This window comes from Camelus dromedarius, chromosome 3 (genome assembly GCF_036321535.1).
Source record: "Camelus dromedarius isolate mCamDro1 chromosome 3, mCamDro1.pat, whole genome shotgun sequence".
NCBI lineage: Eukaryota > Metazoa > Chordata > Mammalia > Artiodactyla > Camelidae > Camelus > Camelus dromedarius.
In genome coordinates this window covers 88,947,389-88,964,253 of record NC_087438.1, presented here as the reverse complement: position 1 = coordinate 88,964,253, position 16,865 = coordinate 88,947,389, and the positions used below count along the sequence as shown (strand labels likewise).

Below are 16,865 nucleotides of genomic sequence, written 5' to 3'. Positions count from 1 at the left end.
GTCACTCTGCCATTTTCTTGCTGTTCTCTTGTGATTGCATTATTACTACTACTTCACAGATCTTTTGCAAGAGTTTTTTTTTTAAGGCACTTGCCTATCTTATAAGGGTTATTTTTTTTGTTTTTAAAGCAGGCAGTATAATCTGTAGTTCACCTGTTCAGGCACACTGAATGCATATGAAGAAAATGTAAGCAGTGAGGCCCCAGTTTCAGCCCTCTGTTGTGCGGAAACAGCCGTCTTCCCTCAGGACACTTGGTGTCGTTTAGGCAGCATGTGACCATCCGGTTAAGGCCAGCTGAGCGTGCCCGTGTAAATTCATGTATTAAATATTAGCAAGCTTGCTTTCCAGCACGTGCTAGGTGGATGTGGTCTAACGTGGTACTCACTAACCACATTAGGCTATTAAAACTTAGTAAAAATTTAATAACATTAAAAATTCAGTTCCTTAGTCACACTGTGCATGTTTCGAGCACTCAGTAACAGCTACACACTGGACAGCACCGTTGTAGGTGGAGATACAGATTCTGACGTGTCCCCCGAATTGCCCCAGGAGATCGTTTGATGTCCCCCTGAAGTAGATAAAGCCCTTTGGAGGCCATTGCTCTGATGCAGCCTGTTCTTGAGAACTTAAGTAATGTTGTGGTTTCCTAGAACATAAATTCTGTGTATCTTATTGTAGATATTAATGAATGCTCCCTGAGTGACAATCTCTGTAGAAATGGAAAATGTGTGAACATGATTGGAACTTATCAGTGCTCCTGCAATCCTGGATACCAGGCCACGCCAGACCGGCAGGGCTGCACAGGTAGGGCCTGGCCACGCGAATCTGGAACTTGTATTTCTCAAGTCAGTCTAGGCATAATTATGGTACTGAGTAGGTAACAAAGTCTATGGGAGCCCTTTGTCCTAAAAATGACTATGAGAATGGGGAGGGGGGTCAGGTCTCTAAGATGCCATAGTTTGGTGGTTTTGCAGAGGAACCTCTGACTTTACTGTAGGAAACATCCTATATTTTGTATTTATATATAGATATGTATTACATCCTATATTTCTGGGTTCTTTAAGCTTAGGTTACTAGAGTTAAATGTCAAATGGAATGCTCTCTAAGAGAAAGTGAAAGGCTAATGGGACAATGATAAGTTAGCGTGAATAATGGGGAGAAAAATCCAAATCCATTTAAACGTTGTCTGCTTAAAAGGAAGAAAAACTCTGCATCTCTTAAGAAAGTAGCCCTGACAAGTAACACAGACACACGTTGTTTTCACAGACATTGATGAGTGCATGATAATGAACGGAGGCTGTGACACCCAGTGCACTAATTCAGAAGGAAGCTACGAGTGTAGCTGCAGTGAAGGTTATGCCCTGATGCCCGACGGGAGGTCGTGCGCAGGTACAGAAAGCAAAATACACAGATTCTGTGCATCGAGTTTTATCTTACAAGTCTGGCTTCAGATGTGTTGAGTGGAACCAGACAAAAGAAATCCGAGCTTAATAAAGTCATCCTCGTTTTCATTTGGTGTTAATTCTTTGTCGTCAGATATTGACGAGTGTGAAAATAATCCTGATATCTGTGACGGTGGCCAGTGCACCAACATCCCTGGAGAGTACCGCTGTCTGTGCTACGATGGCTTCATGGCCTCCATGGACATGAAAACATGCATCGGTGGGTACCGCGACAACGGGTTAAGTAACCACGTATAGTCTGCGCATGCATACGCGCGCATTTATGCACATGTACGTACAAACGTGAGAAAAGGCTTTTCCAGTTTTTAAAAAATTCGAACTGTTGTGTCAGAAGATGTAAAAGCTGAATAGGAAGAATGGTTTGGGGAAAAAAAAAGAAATCCTTAAAGACAGTATATTTATCTGTGATACTGTGTCCTGCAAATACATTGTATTTTAAATTCTGTGTATTTCAGCATTACGCTGTTCAGTTTGAAAGTTAGCTCTTGAATGACTCGGATGAACAAGTATTAACCAAGGTGTTGAAAATAAATTTTCCCAGATGTGAACGAGTGCGACTTGAACTCAAACATCTGCGTGTTCGGGGAGTGTGAGAACACCAAGGGCTCGTTCATCTGCCACTGCCAGCTGGGGTACTCAGTGAAGAAGGGGGCCACCGGGTGCACAGGTGGGCCCAGCTCGCAGCCTTGGGTTTCGGCTGCTTACATTTCAGAGGTTACCTTCAGCAGCGTCCGTTCCCCAGCGCTCCTTGGGCCGTCACCCGCACAAGGCTGTGACGGCTGTGTGACGAGCAGCTGGCCCGGAGCACGTGGGATGTGTTTGGCTCGGATCTGCGGCGGGGGAGCACGGAGCTGGCTGCAGCCTGGACGGGGAGGGGGCCTGGGCCCCGTGCTTCTGCTGTGCTTCCGGGGGCTCCTGCAGCAGTGGGCACTTTACTGCTAGGACTGCTGCCCAAACGGGTGACATGCGTCAGGAAGGGACACCTAAAGGCCGGGAGGGCTCCCAGTTGTTGCTGGGTTCATCTAAACTAACAAAAATCAATCTGAATTTCTGTTTAGACCCTTTCCCCTTTCCCTTCCTTCCCTCCCTCATCTTTTTTCTCTCATCCTCTCTCCTCTCTTTCCATTGCTGTTGCCCTCTCTTCTCCCTGCCCAAACTGCCTCTCTCCTTTTTCTTTTTTTTTGCTCACTCCATCCACTTCATCTCTTGTCCCCTTTCTGTACTAAAAAGCTGTAGCCTTCTGCATAAAGACGGGGTTGTTAGAAGTGCTTTGGGCCAAGTGTTCATTATTGCTCAGTTAAAGGCCCTCGTCTTGTGTTTTGCTCAAGACAGGCGGTGGGTGGCTTAGACTGCAGCCCGGGCCTTAAGCTGACGCCGCTAAGAAAGGACAAGATAGGAAAGGAGGGGTGCTCTGCCTGCTCACTGCTAGCAGGGGTGATGTGAAGCCAGCAGTTGTGTGTGTGTGTTGTGTTTGTGACACTGAGATTTCAGCATCTACAATCTGTAATCACTGAGCTGGATAAAACAGACTATTCTAGAAAGCTTTGAGGAAACAAGGCTATCGAGTTTATGGACATATTCACATGTGTGCACAAATATATGTATATGTGTAAACACACACACACACCACATACACAGACGTTATACATACACTGATAAAAGCATGTGGTCACTTTCCAGATAACATTTCCAGTGAATATTTTACATGTTTTCAAAAAAGTAGAAGAAAAATACGTACTAAATTGATAATTATCAAAAACTATGAGATATTATGTTGATTCTGAAAATGACAAACGATTATGTAATTTTAAAAAGAGAATGAACTTTTTTTAAACTCAGGCTTGTTTTTCATGAAAAATAGGTAATAAATATTAATAGGAAAGAATAGCAGAGCCTCTTTTTAGAAAAAAATTTCTCTTGGCGTTGGTAATCTGACACCTTCGACGTGAAGTTTTGTCTGGGCTCAGGCAGAGGCCAGGACCCCTGGGCTAGGTAGGGGTGACACACACGTTTATCAGGGGGCAGTGGCTGCTGTATCTGACTCCTCCCTGAAACTGTCTGGCAGTTTCTATTAGAGAAGGGCTTGTTTGATTTGGATCAAGAACTTTCAGATCCTGTTGGAGTCTAAAAAAATTTAAAATAAATGTAAAAGTGATGTTAATGTTTCCTCTGTATGGTTTTAAATGTTTCCATATTTACTTTAAAATTTTGCCTGTACAGAAATATCTCGAAAGTAGAATTAATTAGCCTGTATTTTATCTTCTTCATATTAACTACAATTTCTCAGACGTGGATGAGTGTGAAATTGGTGCCCACAACTGTGACATGCATGCCTCATGTCTGAATGTCCCGGGAAGCTTCAAATGTAGCTGCAGAGAAGGCTGGGTTGGAAATGGCATCAAATGTATTGGTGAGTAGTTTGCAAATGTAAATAATCTTGGCTAACGAACAAAATTCCTAGAGGCTCTTCTTTACACAGTTAACCGACATCCTTGAATAAGAACATGCCTCTTATTTTCCTTTATTCTCTTGAAAATCAAAGGCTGTCTTTAGTTACAAGATAATTCCTGCCTGAGAGTTTCCTTTAACCTTGGTATAAATGATCAAATTACAGCAATATGCCTTGGCATCTGCTTTTTAATGTGTTGTTGTTCAGTAAAAATTATTTGATGTGCAGCCAGAAATCCAAACAGCTGTAGGATGAAAAAATGACTAATATATTTTTCCAGTCTTTTCATAGAGTAATGGTGAGACTTAAAACCCAGAAGAATAAATGAAGAGAATGAAAAGTTTTTGTTTTTTTTTTTCAGATAACCCAAGTCTGTAGTAAGTGGTCAATCCCAGGCTCCTCCTAAAAGGCGGAATTCTCCTCTCAGAGAAATCTAAATGTTTTGGATTCTAAGAGGTCAGATTAGAAGGAGGAGGATGGGAAGGCAGTTGCCATTCTCCAAGTTTTACAGCTCTTGAGCCGGCGTCTAATAAGCCTTTTGTAGCTGTGAGGCAAGGAGTGGATTTTACCCTTGGTGTCATTCACAGCGCTGCTTCATACGTTCAGTGTTTTATACTCCTTAACAGTAAAGCATTTTCCAACTCATAAAAGTTCTTCAGGTCAATTTAAAGTAGAAATTAGACCAAGCAAGACCAACCTCCCCGTGATTGCTCATCAAAACCTGATAAGCCTGCAGTAAGGATTAGAGGACAGTGCCCTGTAGGTGTGCTCGCTCCCTCTCTGGTCCTCTTGCAATACCTTCTCCTCGTAGTAGCGAGACCAATTTCTTAAACCATGAATCTGCTCTATTCATAACTGTCATTTTAATCCTTTGAATTTAGGATAAAATTCAGCTGCCTTCCCGTGGTTTACAAGACCCTACAGCCTCCTCCCACTACCTCTCAGCTCCATCTTCCGTCATCCTTGATCTCCCTCACTGTGCCTTCTCACGCTGACCTCCTTTAGTTTCCTTTGTCACACCACGCTCCCTCCCTGCCCAGGGTCTTTATATGTGCTGTTTCCTCTGCAGGAAGACCCATTCCTGCTTCTGGTCAGCAAGCCATCTCTTGCTCATCCTTCAAATGTGAAGTGAACTAAAAATTACTTCCTCAGTGGGCTTTCGTAGTTCCCACAGTCCAAATTAGACATGCTTCTTGTTCTCTCATACCTTGTAACTTTTCTTCATGTTACGTGTATGACAATTTAATTTAATTTTCTGGTTCAACATCTGTCTTTTCTACTAGATTATGGACTTGATGAAGTCAAGAAGTCATGAGGTTTCCTCATCTATAAAATGAACCTGAAAACTCTGTGGGAGTTGTCCTGCTCTGAAATTCAGTAATGTCTTAAAAGTTGACCTCCGTTTTAGTGATAAGTTAGCCAATGATAAAATCCACCCCCATGGGGCTAGGTATAGCTCAGTGGTAAAGCACATGTTTAGTGTGCATTAGGTCCTAGGTTCAATCCCCAGTACCTCCACTAAAAAAGTAATTAAAAAAAATTAACTCAAATCCACCCTCAGTAGAAATCAGAAGGAAATATGACACTAGTTTTCTTTTCAACATGATAATTCTAGTTGATTAGATAGCTCACAGAATGTTTGAAGGAATAATTTTGGCCTATTTTGGTAGCATGAAAGTTTGGATCACAGGTTGAAGGTCTTAGAAGTGTGACTTTACAAATAAACTAAAACACATTCCATTTGGCCAGTTCACGTTTAAATTAAGACAAATGAAAATGTTTTGGATGTTTAAATACTCCATTTTTGTTTCTGAACTTTTTTACTATATTCTCTTGACGTGCAGATCTAGATGAATGTTCTAATGGAACCCACCAGTGCAGCATAAATGCTCAGTGTGTCAACACCCCAGGCTCCTACCGATGTGCCTGCTCCGAAGGGTTCACTGGAGATGGCTTTACCTGCTCAGGTGGGTGAGAGTCCTGAGGTGTGTTCTAGCATGACTCTCATGGAACACTCTATATGTTTTACTCATTGGAAGAAATCTGTAGTTAAAGGAGGCTGAAATCACTACTTCTGTTTTTACACTTGGCTTACAAATGAATATGTAGCTCGCTCTTACATTAAACACAAAAACCTGGAAAAAATTTAAATAGTGACATTTATTACTGTCAGGTACTATTAATGAGTGTCGTTTCCTTTTACTCATTAATTAACACAGTGGTTAAAAAAACAGGCTCCAAATCAGACCACCTGGATTCAGATTTTGCCTGTGCTGCTTACTGGCCATGTAGCCTCAAGTAAATTACTTAACATGTGCAGTCTTAGTGCCTTCATTTTGAAACGGACATGGTAATAATAATAATAATAATAATATTGGCCTTTTTCTTTTATGTCACTGAATGAAAGACAGATGGGAAAACTCTTCATCTTCTTAAAATATGATCTATGACCTTCCCAATCACTGCTGTTAACTGTTTTTATCAAAATCTCAGTTTATCACATGGTATTGAAAGGATTAAATGGAATAATACAAGTGAGGGACTTAGAAAAATGCATCATAAGAGCTCAATAAATATGAGTAACTTCATTCTGCATTCCTTGAGGATGAAACATCCACTCAGTATCTTCGTGTAAAAGAGATTATCTTGCTGGAAATAAAGCATGATACTTTTACGTTTGAAAGATTGGTGTTTCTCAGTTGAATTTCAGTACACACGTTAAGCCCCAAATTAAAAGACAGACTAATTTTTTCTAATTATTGACATCAAACATACAGACCTACAGTTTTCTAATGCGTCTTTAAGGAAACATGTTTTTTTCCATTGTAAAGCTACATTACTTTTAAACCTCGGAAGCTGCATCTTGCTTAGCGTGTTTTTGCACCCTGGTGTGAAGGAAAGTGTATGGGTTATTGAACTAAATGACAGCGTGCGTGTCAGGCGGCTCCACACTCCCTGGCAAATATTAGGTCCTCAGTAAGCATTGGATTCTGCCCTTCCATCACGTTTTTCCATTTGATTCAAGTAAATTATCTTTAAGATCTATGAATAATGCTCATTTGCTTAGTGAAAATAAGAATGTTTTAATGGGATTGTAATGGCATGCCAAAGAAACTTTCCTCACTCCCACGGAGTATCCCTAATTTGCTTAAAAACACTTGAACTAGTGAAAGAAAGAGTTGTTTATTCTAATACTGTAATGCTTTCATATGAACTAACACCCTACTAAGATTAATTCCAACGTTCTTGGTTATGTCTAAATGATGTTGGTACAATACTCATGCGTCAGATTTGCATTTAAGAGAATGGAGACAAATGTGGGAAACAGCTCATCCCTCCTGTTAATCGTAGTGAAATTGAGTGCTAGGGTGTAGGTCAAATAGCTCCGCTTTCAAGTTGTATACCCTTATTTGGGTGGATGTGATTAATTGTTGTTTCATGTTAATGAGCAGTAACTCAAGCCAGGGAGATTGATTCAGTTATAGAGCAAGGAAAAGATGTCTCATGGAATTTGGAACTTAATAGAGATGTAATTTGCTGCTTCGACAGATGTTGATGAGTGTGCAGAAAACATAAATCTCTGCGAGAACGGACAGTGCCTCAACGTCCCGGGTGCATATCGCTGCGAGTGCGAGATGGGCTTCACTCCAGCCTCAGACAGCAGGTCCTGCCAAGGTGGGTCACCAGGATTCCAACTCATTTCCAAGTTGGATCAACTGCAGCAAATGAAACCACAAAAAGGGCTGGAACAGGCTCCACCTGGAAGCAGAATACACAGCACATGCTGCACATATAAAAGCCATTTGTTTAAGCATGGATTATTTTGCCGAATGAATAATGATGGAGGCGGCTTTCATCTCTTATGAAGTTTTCCTGGCCAGGAGCCAATAGTTGGAAGTTTGGCTTGTTCTTTTTTTAACTATTTCTTTTTTTCATTTTCTTTTTTTTTTTTATCACCAAATGAATGACATGTGGATAAACTATTTGGCTTTTAAAATATGATACATTGTGTACCCCAATCACAGCTATTTAATGTGTTTATCAAAATCTAAGTAGCTCATTTCTGGCATTACCTTCATGCTTTAGCCGACAGTATGTCTGGGGCTGGAAGTCCTCTTCAGGGACTGATCAAGAACAGCACCTTTTGCCTAATAGTCATGTCTCCCTCTTCTAAGTTATGACATCACCCCCTTTCCTAGAAATAGGACTTTGCAACTAGTGTGATATCTTTCCAAGAAAATGAACTTGGATTTTCTTTTAAACTAGAGACTCAATTCACATTACATATAGTTCAGGCCATCACTGTGTTCATGAGAGTATGTGAAAATGTAAATAAAGAGAGGAAAAAGATTGAAAACAATTCATATGCCATAAAGGTTTTAACAAAATTAGTGATTCATAGAACACCTTAAGAAAATAATTCAGGCTAACTGCTGGGCAGAGATTATAAAATGAAACAAGATTACATGGTTTTCCCTACATGAGTATCTAATCAAAGGAACAGAAATAGTAAATGCCAGCACACACACACACAAATCCACCAGCATCAACCAAAAATTTGAAAAATTTAGGGTGGCTCAAGAGTACAGCCTGACTCTGCCCCACTGCCAGAAGTGGCACTAAAGAAAGAAAGGGTGCCCAAAAGATCATGGAATTTTCCATAAATATCCACCAATATGAGAGAATGAATAGCAGGCCCTGGGGAAGATGACAGGAACTGAAAGCATTCAGGCATCTCCTTTGACCTGTGTAGTTGGGCAGAATCTACATGATTTTACACAGATTTTACACCGGGCAGCTGTAGAATGAGCTTCATTTTTCTCCTGCTCCCATTTCTTTCTAAGCACTGAAGCCATTTAGTAGAAAATGTGAGTCAATGTGGTTATGGAGTTATATGATTTATAACCCACGTCAACTTGACAAGAGTTGGTGGGGAAAGGAACAAGTTAGCAGTAGCCAGACACTTTTGCCAATATAAAATTTCAAAATTAACCCTTTATACATAAGACAGAGTTTCCCCTTCATAATTCTATTCCTTTATCTGGGGCCTTGGTCCTTCCAAAACTTCTAACTAGATCCTCCACCAAGGTGATACTAAATACTTTCTGTTTACTGTGCTTCCTTCTCATGTTGGCTTCATCATAGTATGTTGTTTCCGTGGAGAGAAATCTCTGTTGCCAGGGCACCTGAGAGTGACTCACGTGTAGTTCACCCTCAGTTAAGCCCTCTTCTCCATTTACCTAGATGCCAACTTTTGAGATCCCCAAAATGTAATTCCATGGTTCTGCCTGTTTCTCCTTGTTTTTGGGTTCTCTTTTCCTATGGAATCTGGTACATCTAGACAGTTTCTCCTGAACTTACTACTTTAACTCCTTGATGCTTTCCCATCTTATTATAAATATATTCTTCTCTAAGTTGACGCTCTGATCAACACTTCACACCCAGCGTTTCTTTCTTATCACAAACTCTCAGAATTTCTACAGAGTTAAAAAAAAAAAAGAAATCGCTGGAGTTGGCCTTTTGCCAGTATTCTTCACCAAAATGGGAAAATACAAAGCCTGCAGGAACCTCCTCAGGGATAGGTTAGAACTCTATCAGATGGAGAGAACCGAGATACAGACCATTTAGTATGATGTATGAAGAGAGAGCTGGGGCCAGGCTCATCGGCAGAGCCCAGTGGGGGTCCTCACATCCATGTGTCTCCTTTCCCCCCGCCTTATGAAACTTTGGGCTACAGAATAGCAGCTTTAATGAAACCCATACCCCAAGCTGTCTTCCACAGAAAGCCCAGATAGACAGGAGGATGTCAAGAAACTCTACCTAAACTGTATCAGGATACAGTTGACCTTTGAATAACTTGAGGGTTAGAGACGCCTACCCTCAGCACACTGGAAAATCTGTGTATAACTTGCAGTCCTCCCTCAGTGTACACGTTCCACGTCCTCAGATTTAACTGACTGCAGATGGTGTAGTTGTACTGTACACAGTAGTGTTTACTATTGAAAAAAATCTATGTATAAGTGCACCCATGAAGTTCAAACCCGTGTTGTTCAGGCATCAGCTATATATAAAAACTCTTCAAAGAGCTGACCAAGTAATGTGTAAACAAACTGAAAATAAACAATGGCAACCGTGGAGGCATTGTACGGAAACAAGGGAAAAAGAACATACAAAAAGCAGATAAGGAAAGAACCCAAATTAGAAGGAAACTCCTCAAGGAACAAGACCAAATTTCCCATAGGTGTGTTGTACCATAGGTAACCTTAATAAAAACATAAATGTGATTGAACAAGTTCAAAGTGATTATAAAATTTTTTTTTTAAAAGTAAGAGACAAAAAGCAATATTGCAGAGTCAAGGGAAACAAAAGTGGGGACCAACACAGCAAAATGAGAGCAATATTAAGTAGAAACCACAAAGAGCAGAGGAAATGAAAATGTAACTACTAGCATAGAGAATGGACATGAGGTAATCACAGTGACCAAAAAAGGAGGAAAAAAGAAATCAGCACTCTTAGAGAAACGACAAAGACCACAAACTTAAGCGAAATGGGTGCTTCTGGAGTGGGAAGTCCCAAAAAACTGAATAGAAAAAAGTATTAAACAACCAAACATTTTCCTGAAATAGAGGAAAGAACTGAATATACAGGAAGAACTAAATCGTAAGACAAATTTTTAGCCTGATTACATTTGTCAGCTTAAGTCATAGAGATTCTTCAAACTCCAGATAGAAAAGGCGAGTTAAGAACAAAACAAAAACATTCAAGACCAAGAGACACTGGAATGCTGCCCATAAAGTTCTAAGGACACATGTGACAAGAGTATTATTCCTCAGAGTTAGTTAATTATAAAGACAATAAGCATATCCTCACATATGAGATAAGTCAGAAAGAAAACACCTGTTGGCTCTCCTTTCTTGAGCAAAAAAAAAAAAAAAAAAAAAAAAAAAAAAACCCAAAACCTACAACTTATCAGCAATGAAACACTGAAACACATAGCCAATCAAGAAATAAATGGAAAAGTTGCAATAAAAATGTTACTGATCCCCTTAAAGAATTAGTACTATAGAGAGTATGGTAAATGCCGTGAACATTTAAATAATGAAAATAATATGAATAACAAAAATGAGCTGGAGGAATATACGGATGTCAATTTTTAATCATTCATTGTATAGACTCTGTTAATATTGTCTAAAAATTATATTTGAATTTTAACATAAAGCCAAAAGATTATAAAGTTTAGTGTTTTTCATCAATTCTTAACATTAGAAAGCATTTTAGAAACTGTTGAGAGAGAGAAAAATTGATCTGGTGCATAGAAGTTGTTTCAGCTTGACTCTGAATATGCATTGGGAAATATTTGGAATGGTGTTCATCCAATGACAATGATAATTCTGGGTACAAGCAATTTTTGAGTGATTTTTGTTTTTGCTGTCTTATTCTCTGTGTTGTTTTCTATCTTTTCTGTCTCCTATCAGTACTTTTCTATATTGTTTCAGTTTCTGAGTATGCTTCAATTAAAAACAAAAAACAAGGCTAGATTCTTTTAAAATACCTTATTTTACACAGCTATTACATTGTTTAAAAGGAAATTACTTCTGATAAAGTTCATTCAAAAGTAAAATGCATACTTAGAAGGCTGATAATACAATTTCGTTTCCATTTATAGATTAACACAATTCATTTATAGACTAACTTATTAAGTCTTTATTCGTTTATATGAAAAGAGTAACTTTGTTTTTACCCTAACCCAAGTTGACTTTCCACATCAGTTGAACTTCTAAGCACAATCTGAACCATATTTTGAACATAAGATAGCTGAAATGCGTAATTTATCATGAATGACCAAAAGACCCTTTTACACTTAAACTATAACTGTCTTAAGATAGCATTTTAGAATGGCTTGCCTAGTCTGGCCTAAAATGACATGCCTGGTCTGCATTCTCAGAATATGAGCTAATTTGTGTACAAAAATGTCTATCCTTGTCCTGTGAGTAGAAATATAGATTATTTCTACAGCTGTACATGCACACATATGCCTTCATTTTCATATTAATGAGAAGCAATAACTTCTCATTTACTTACTTTGAGTTACAGCTTCATGGAAGAGTTTCATAAACTGAATTTATGACTTCAATCCAATAGAGAGATTTTAATGAAATTTGGAGGAAGGTAGGGCAATGGGTGATCCTATTACACACTAGGAGGAAAAATATTCTTTCCCTGTTTATAACTGACTTTATGATAATATCAGATTACAGTATTTAAAATGTTTAAAAAAGGTTAAACTTTAATAATTTTAGTAATCTATTTAATAAATAAAATATTATGTTTATATTTTGTATATTGTAGATGTTTATAAAGTATCTGCTGTTTTCACTTTGTTAGAACCCTGGAGTTTGTTTTTATCTTAAATTGTTTACAATCTCAAACCTTTAACATGTTTATATTTAATTTTTAAAAAAAATTTTATGCCCTGGGTCAGTTCTTTCTTATTAAATATTTTATAATCCAAGACAACAAAATACTGTCAATAAAGTAATATTCTTTTATATCTCTGTCCCATAGATAAACGTTAGTTGCTTGCCATTTACATGGCCTCCCTAAACAAAGAAAAATTTTTAGTTCATAAAAACATCTGAGGAGATAGAAAAATTCATTAGTGTCATACAGCAAATCAAAATGTCTTTGTAAATAAGAGAGTACTATTTTTTTTAAATTTTCAGACATAGATGAATGCTCCTTCCAAAATATTTGTGTCTTTGGAACATGTAATAATTTGCCTGGAATGTTTCATTGTATCTGCGATGATGGCTACGAATTGGACAGAACAGGAGGGAACTGTACAGGTATGGCCAGTCAAGGGCTTAAACGTGTTCATATTAGTATGAATGTTTTGTGCTAGGTATAAGATTTCCTCAAATTTCTGCTTAGCCAGCTATGCCTTGCTTTAGGCATTTTTTTGAAAGAGAAAATTACTTTTTTATACATTTATTTTTAACTGTGGAATTGACTGATTTTAATACAAACAACTGAATATTAAATAGCTAACATGAAACTAGTTGAGTATTTCTTTGTGCAAATATTTATGTATGTTCACATATATGTACTTACCGATTTAAGCAAATAGTGATGATAATGTTTTTCTTCTTTAGAATTCCAACATTTAATTATTATTTATTGATTAAGGATATTAAGTGATATCATTGTGACTACTGTGTGATTGAGCTATAGAACCTGCTTTAGGTATAGACAAGGATTGTCTTTATTTCATTGTGCTGAGTCCCTCCTAAAGATTTTTAGTCTACTGACTTGCAAAAATTCCACCAAATTCTTTGAAACAGCAGTACACACAAGGGAAGTGAACACGTTAATGTGGGCATTTTAAATGTTTTTCTCAGATATTGATGAATGTGCAGATCCCATAAACTGTGTGAACGGCCTATGTGTCAACACTCCTGGTCGCTATGAGTGTAACTGTCCCCCCGACTTCCAGCTGAACCCCACCGGCGTGGGTTGTGTTGGTAAGTGAAAGCTGTATGAAACAAGGAGAATTACATAGAGTTAAATACTCATACTCTCCTGGTAATGAACTGTGATGAGTATTTGCTACAATTAACTTGTAAACAAAATAGTAGTCCTTTACCTTAAGAAACCCTAGGCTACCAAAATATATGGTCACTTTAACCATGCTTATCTTCCAAGCTGTATTTTTAAACAGGAATTATTGAGACATCCGCTCCCACCTCCTCCTCTTGCAGACTTGGGAACCAGGGCCCTGGAGGTGCAGTACCTTGTTCAGGGTCTCAGAGATTGCACACGGCAGCACTGAGGCAGGGTCCTGAGGTGCCTGGCTCCCCGTCCACTGCATTGGCCAGGACAGCCCAAAGTGGTAGAACTAGTAGATATACATTTCCCTTTCCACGAAAAGAGTCATGGAGGACTGAAATAAATGAAGGGGTGAGGAGAAAGGAATTGGGGAGGTGGATTTCATGAGCCAAACGGCTAGAGTGAAACAAGTTGGAAGAGCAGGGAGAAGTGGGGAAGCAGTTATGAAGGTCCTGACAACATTCCTGACATCTCTGATCTCTAGAAAGTTGTTGTCCAGCTTTTGCTGTATGTGCTATTTTTGCACGTTACTGAGTGTTTACCTAGAGGAGTAAATGGTCTAAAAGGAAAATTCCTTGCTTCGGTAGAAATGTGACTGCTGTCTTCAGCATCCATATTCCTGTGGGCTTGCAGTCAATGAAAGGAATGTTGGCCTCTGTGATTTATGCACAACTGATGTATTGTTTTCAAATTTTAGAAAATAGAAGACTCAAACAGTGAGTGAATAATATGTTTATATAGACAAAGGAAATATGGTAGTCCCATCTCTTAGACAGTAGGGAGAGCTTCAACGTGCAACAAATGGCAGCAAGTACCTGGATCATCCCAGGTTCTTGTATTCTTTCATATCCAAACGTAATTGATATGGTTCTTAAGTGGACAAGTGATGAAGGCAGGTGTTTAGACAAAGCTGATTGGAAGGAAGGAAATATGTGATGTAGAAATGAAGGAAAATCATGAGATTAATGATTCTAATGTGTGTTGACAAATCTAAAAATGAAAATGTTTATCATTTATGAAGCAAAGAAGATTTTTGTCCTCATCAAAGTTGTGAGCTACCAAAGTTTTCAAAAATTTCTTCAGGTATTATGTTTTAATGATGGGAGAATAAGAAGAAAAACAAGAAGTAATGATAAGCTAGAACCTACTAGAGATGTGTTTGAAATGTAGAATCAGTTTTTACAGAATGTTTCAAGTTCATGCGTGACAGCTGACAAGCAAGGCAGTTAATGGCTTTTATACAGGACCATATCAGGTTTATGTATCTTCAAAACCAAGAAAATATGGAATAAAATCTGAGTTAGCTATGATTAAATTCTTATTAAATTTTTTAGTAAGGTTGTGTGTACCTTTTTCTTCTGCAAATTATCTGTAACTGCCTTACAAATACAAAAAATTGAAAAGGTACATTTGATGCAGGTGGCAGGTAACAGTGACTGTTTTTCCTAATACTGAAGGTGAAGAACATGCAAACTCTGTGAACCAGCACTTCCTCTCCTGGCTCTGGGTACCAAAGAAAGGCCCACACGGAGACACGAGTAAAGATATGCAGTGCCTCATCATTTGTAGTGGCAAGAACTTAGAAACCATTTTTAGAGAGTAGATTGACTCAAAAAGAATGGCAATTGGACACCGTGGAGTTGACAGATTGGATGCTATAAAGATGAAATGAAATATATGACAAAATACCATTTATGGAAATTTAAAATGTGCTCACAAAAACAAAAATACTAGTTTTGCTGAAACAGACCAAAAAAAATTGAACACATTCAGATGGCTGAGTGGAGGATGAGGAACTGGAATGGAGAATCGTGATGAAAGGAGAGAATAGGAGGGAGGGAGGAAGGACGAGTGAATACAAGCCTAGGAAGAACCATAAGTTAAATTCTGTCTGCACCTGAGAGTCAGCAACAACAACAGAACGAGAAAACATGGGGGGAAAAGTGTAATAATAAAAAGCTGTCCAAGTGATTCTAATGTGTAGCTGAGATGAAAACTACTTGGCAGACTGTAATAAGGACTTTGGATTTTACCCTGATTGAGATGGGAAGCCACTGGAAGTGCTTGACCTCAGGTAATGCTTCTGAAGGATGACCCTAGCTGTGGTGATAAAAATAGACTATAGTTGGGTCAAGGATTGAAGGAGAGAGATTGAGTTAGGAAACCACTGCAGTAGTCCAGGTAAGGGATGGTGGTGGCTTGGACTCAGGTTATAGTGACGGTGGAGGCAGTGGTAAGCCATCAGATTCCCGATATATTTTAAAGGTAAAATTGACAGACTTTATAACTGGATTGAATAAGTGTTGGTAGTAAGGAATCAAAGAGTGACTCCAAGGTTTAGGACCTGAGCAACTAAAACAATGGATTGTCTATTTATTGAAAATGCAAAAGCCTGGAAGAGGACTAGAGCAGGTTTTATATGTGGAGGAAAGTGTACCAAGAATTTGATTTTAGACACATTAACTATTAGCTGTCTAAGAGGAGAAAGCAAATACTCGGCAGTTTTCAGAACAGCCTAGAGTTCAGGGGAGAGGTAAAAGATGGATCCATCAATTCGATAGTATTTAAAGTCATGAAACGAAAAGAGGTGATCTAGGTGGTTATTGCAGAGAGAGACGAGGAATAGTCTGAGATTCACTGATCTCTTAAATATCCTCTCTAACGTTGTTAGAGACAGGCTTTCCCCAGGCCTGCAAAGCTTGATGTGCAGGGTGAAACTAAGCCGCGGGAGATGGAGATAATGCGGAAGAGAGGAAGGAGGTGGGTTCTCAGTGTTTCTGTGATGAGATACATTGCTGTGAAGTAACTAATCCTGGATTTTATTTCCATTATTGACAAACTCATGATATAGACTGATTATAGGAAATAATTTTTGCATTCATATTACTGAAGGTTTAGAATGTCTCGAGTGAGTAATTGCTGCTTGTCCTGTTTAGTCCATGATCTATATGGATTCCTAAATATAGGAAAGTGTTATAATTTACTTGATTCCTCAACCTTGAAAAGTGTTAAAGCAAGAGATTATTTTGTGCTAAGGATTAATGTACAGAATTTGAATTCCATCATCTGGGTGACCTTTCTCTGAAAAGGCGTTCTTACTACGAGGGAAATGTTGAGCTCCTGTGTTGCTCCACAGACAACCGCGTGGGCAACTGCTACCTGAAGTTTGGTCCTCGGGGAGATGGGAGTCTGTCCTGCAACACTGAGATTGGAGTGGGCGTCAGCCGCTCCTCCTGCTGCTGCTCCCTGGGGAAGGCCTGGGGGAACCCCTGCGAGACCTGCCCCCCTGTCAACAGCAGTGAGTATGGAACTGAAGAAGGGGAAGGGAACACACTCTGGTAGCTGA

The 16,865-nt window shown here is 38.9% G+C and overlaps 1 protein-coding gene across 1 annotated transcript in view; it reads left to right on the top strand.

Moving 5' to 3' along the window:
* FBN2 (fibrillin 2) overlaps nucleotides 1–16,865 on the top strand; it is a 206,194-nt gene that overhangs the window by 147,790 nt on the left and 41,539 nt on the right. The window contains exons 28-37 of the mRNA XM_010981038.3: nucleotides 680–805; nucleotides 1,268–1,390; nucleotides 1,538–1,663; nucleotides 2,006–2,131; nucleotides 3,752–3,874; nucleotides 5,758–5,880; nucleotides 7,463–7,588; nucleotides 12,637–12,759; nucleotides 13,312–13,434; nucleotides 16,656–16,817. Of these exons, the coding sequence (XP_010979340.2) occupies nucleotides 680–805; nucleotides 1,268–1,390; nucleotides 1,538–1,663; nucleotides 2,006–2,131; nucleotides 3,752–3,874; nucleotides 5,758–5,880; nucleotides 7,463–7,588; nucleotides 12,637–12,759; nucleotides 13,312–13,434; nucleotides 16,656–16,817 (1,281 nt within the window). The remainder of the gene's footprint in view (nucleotides 1–679; nucleotides 806–1,267; nucleotides 1,391–1,537; nucleotides 1,664–2,005; nucleotides 2,132–3,751; nucleotides 3,875–5,757; nucleotides 5,881–7,462; nucleotides 7,589–12,636; nucleotides 12,760–13,311; nucleotides 13,435–16,655; nucleotides 16,818–16,865) is intronic.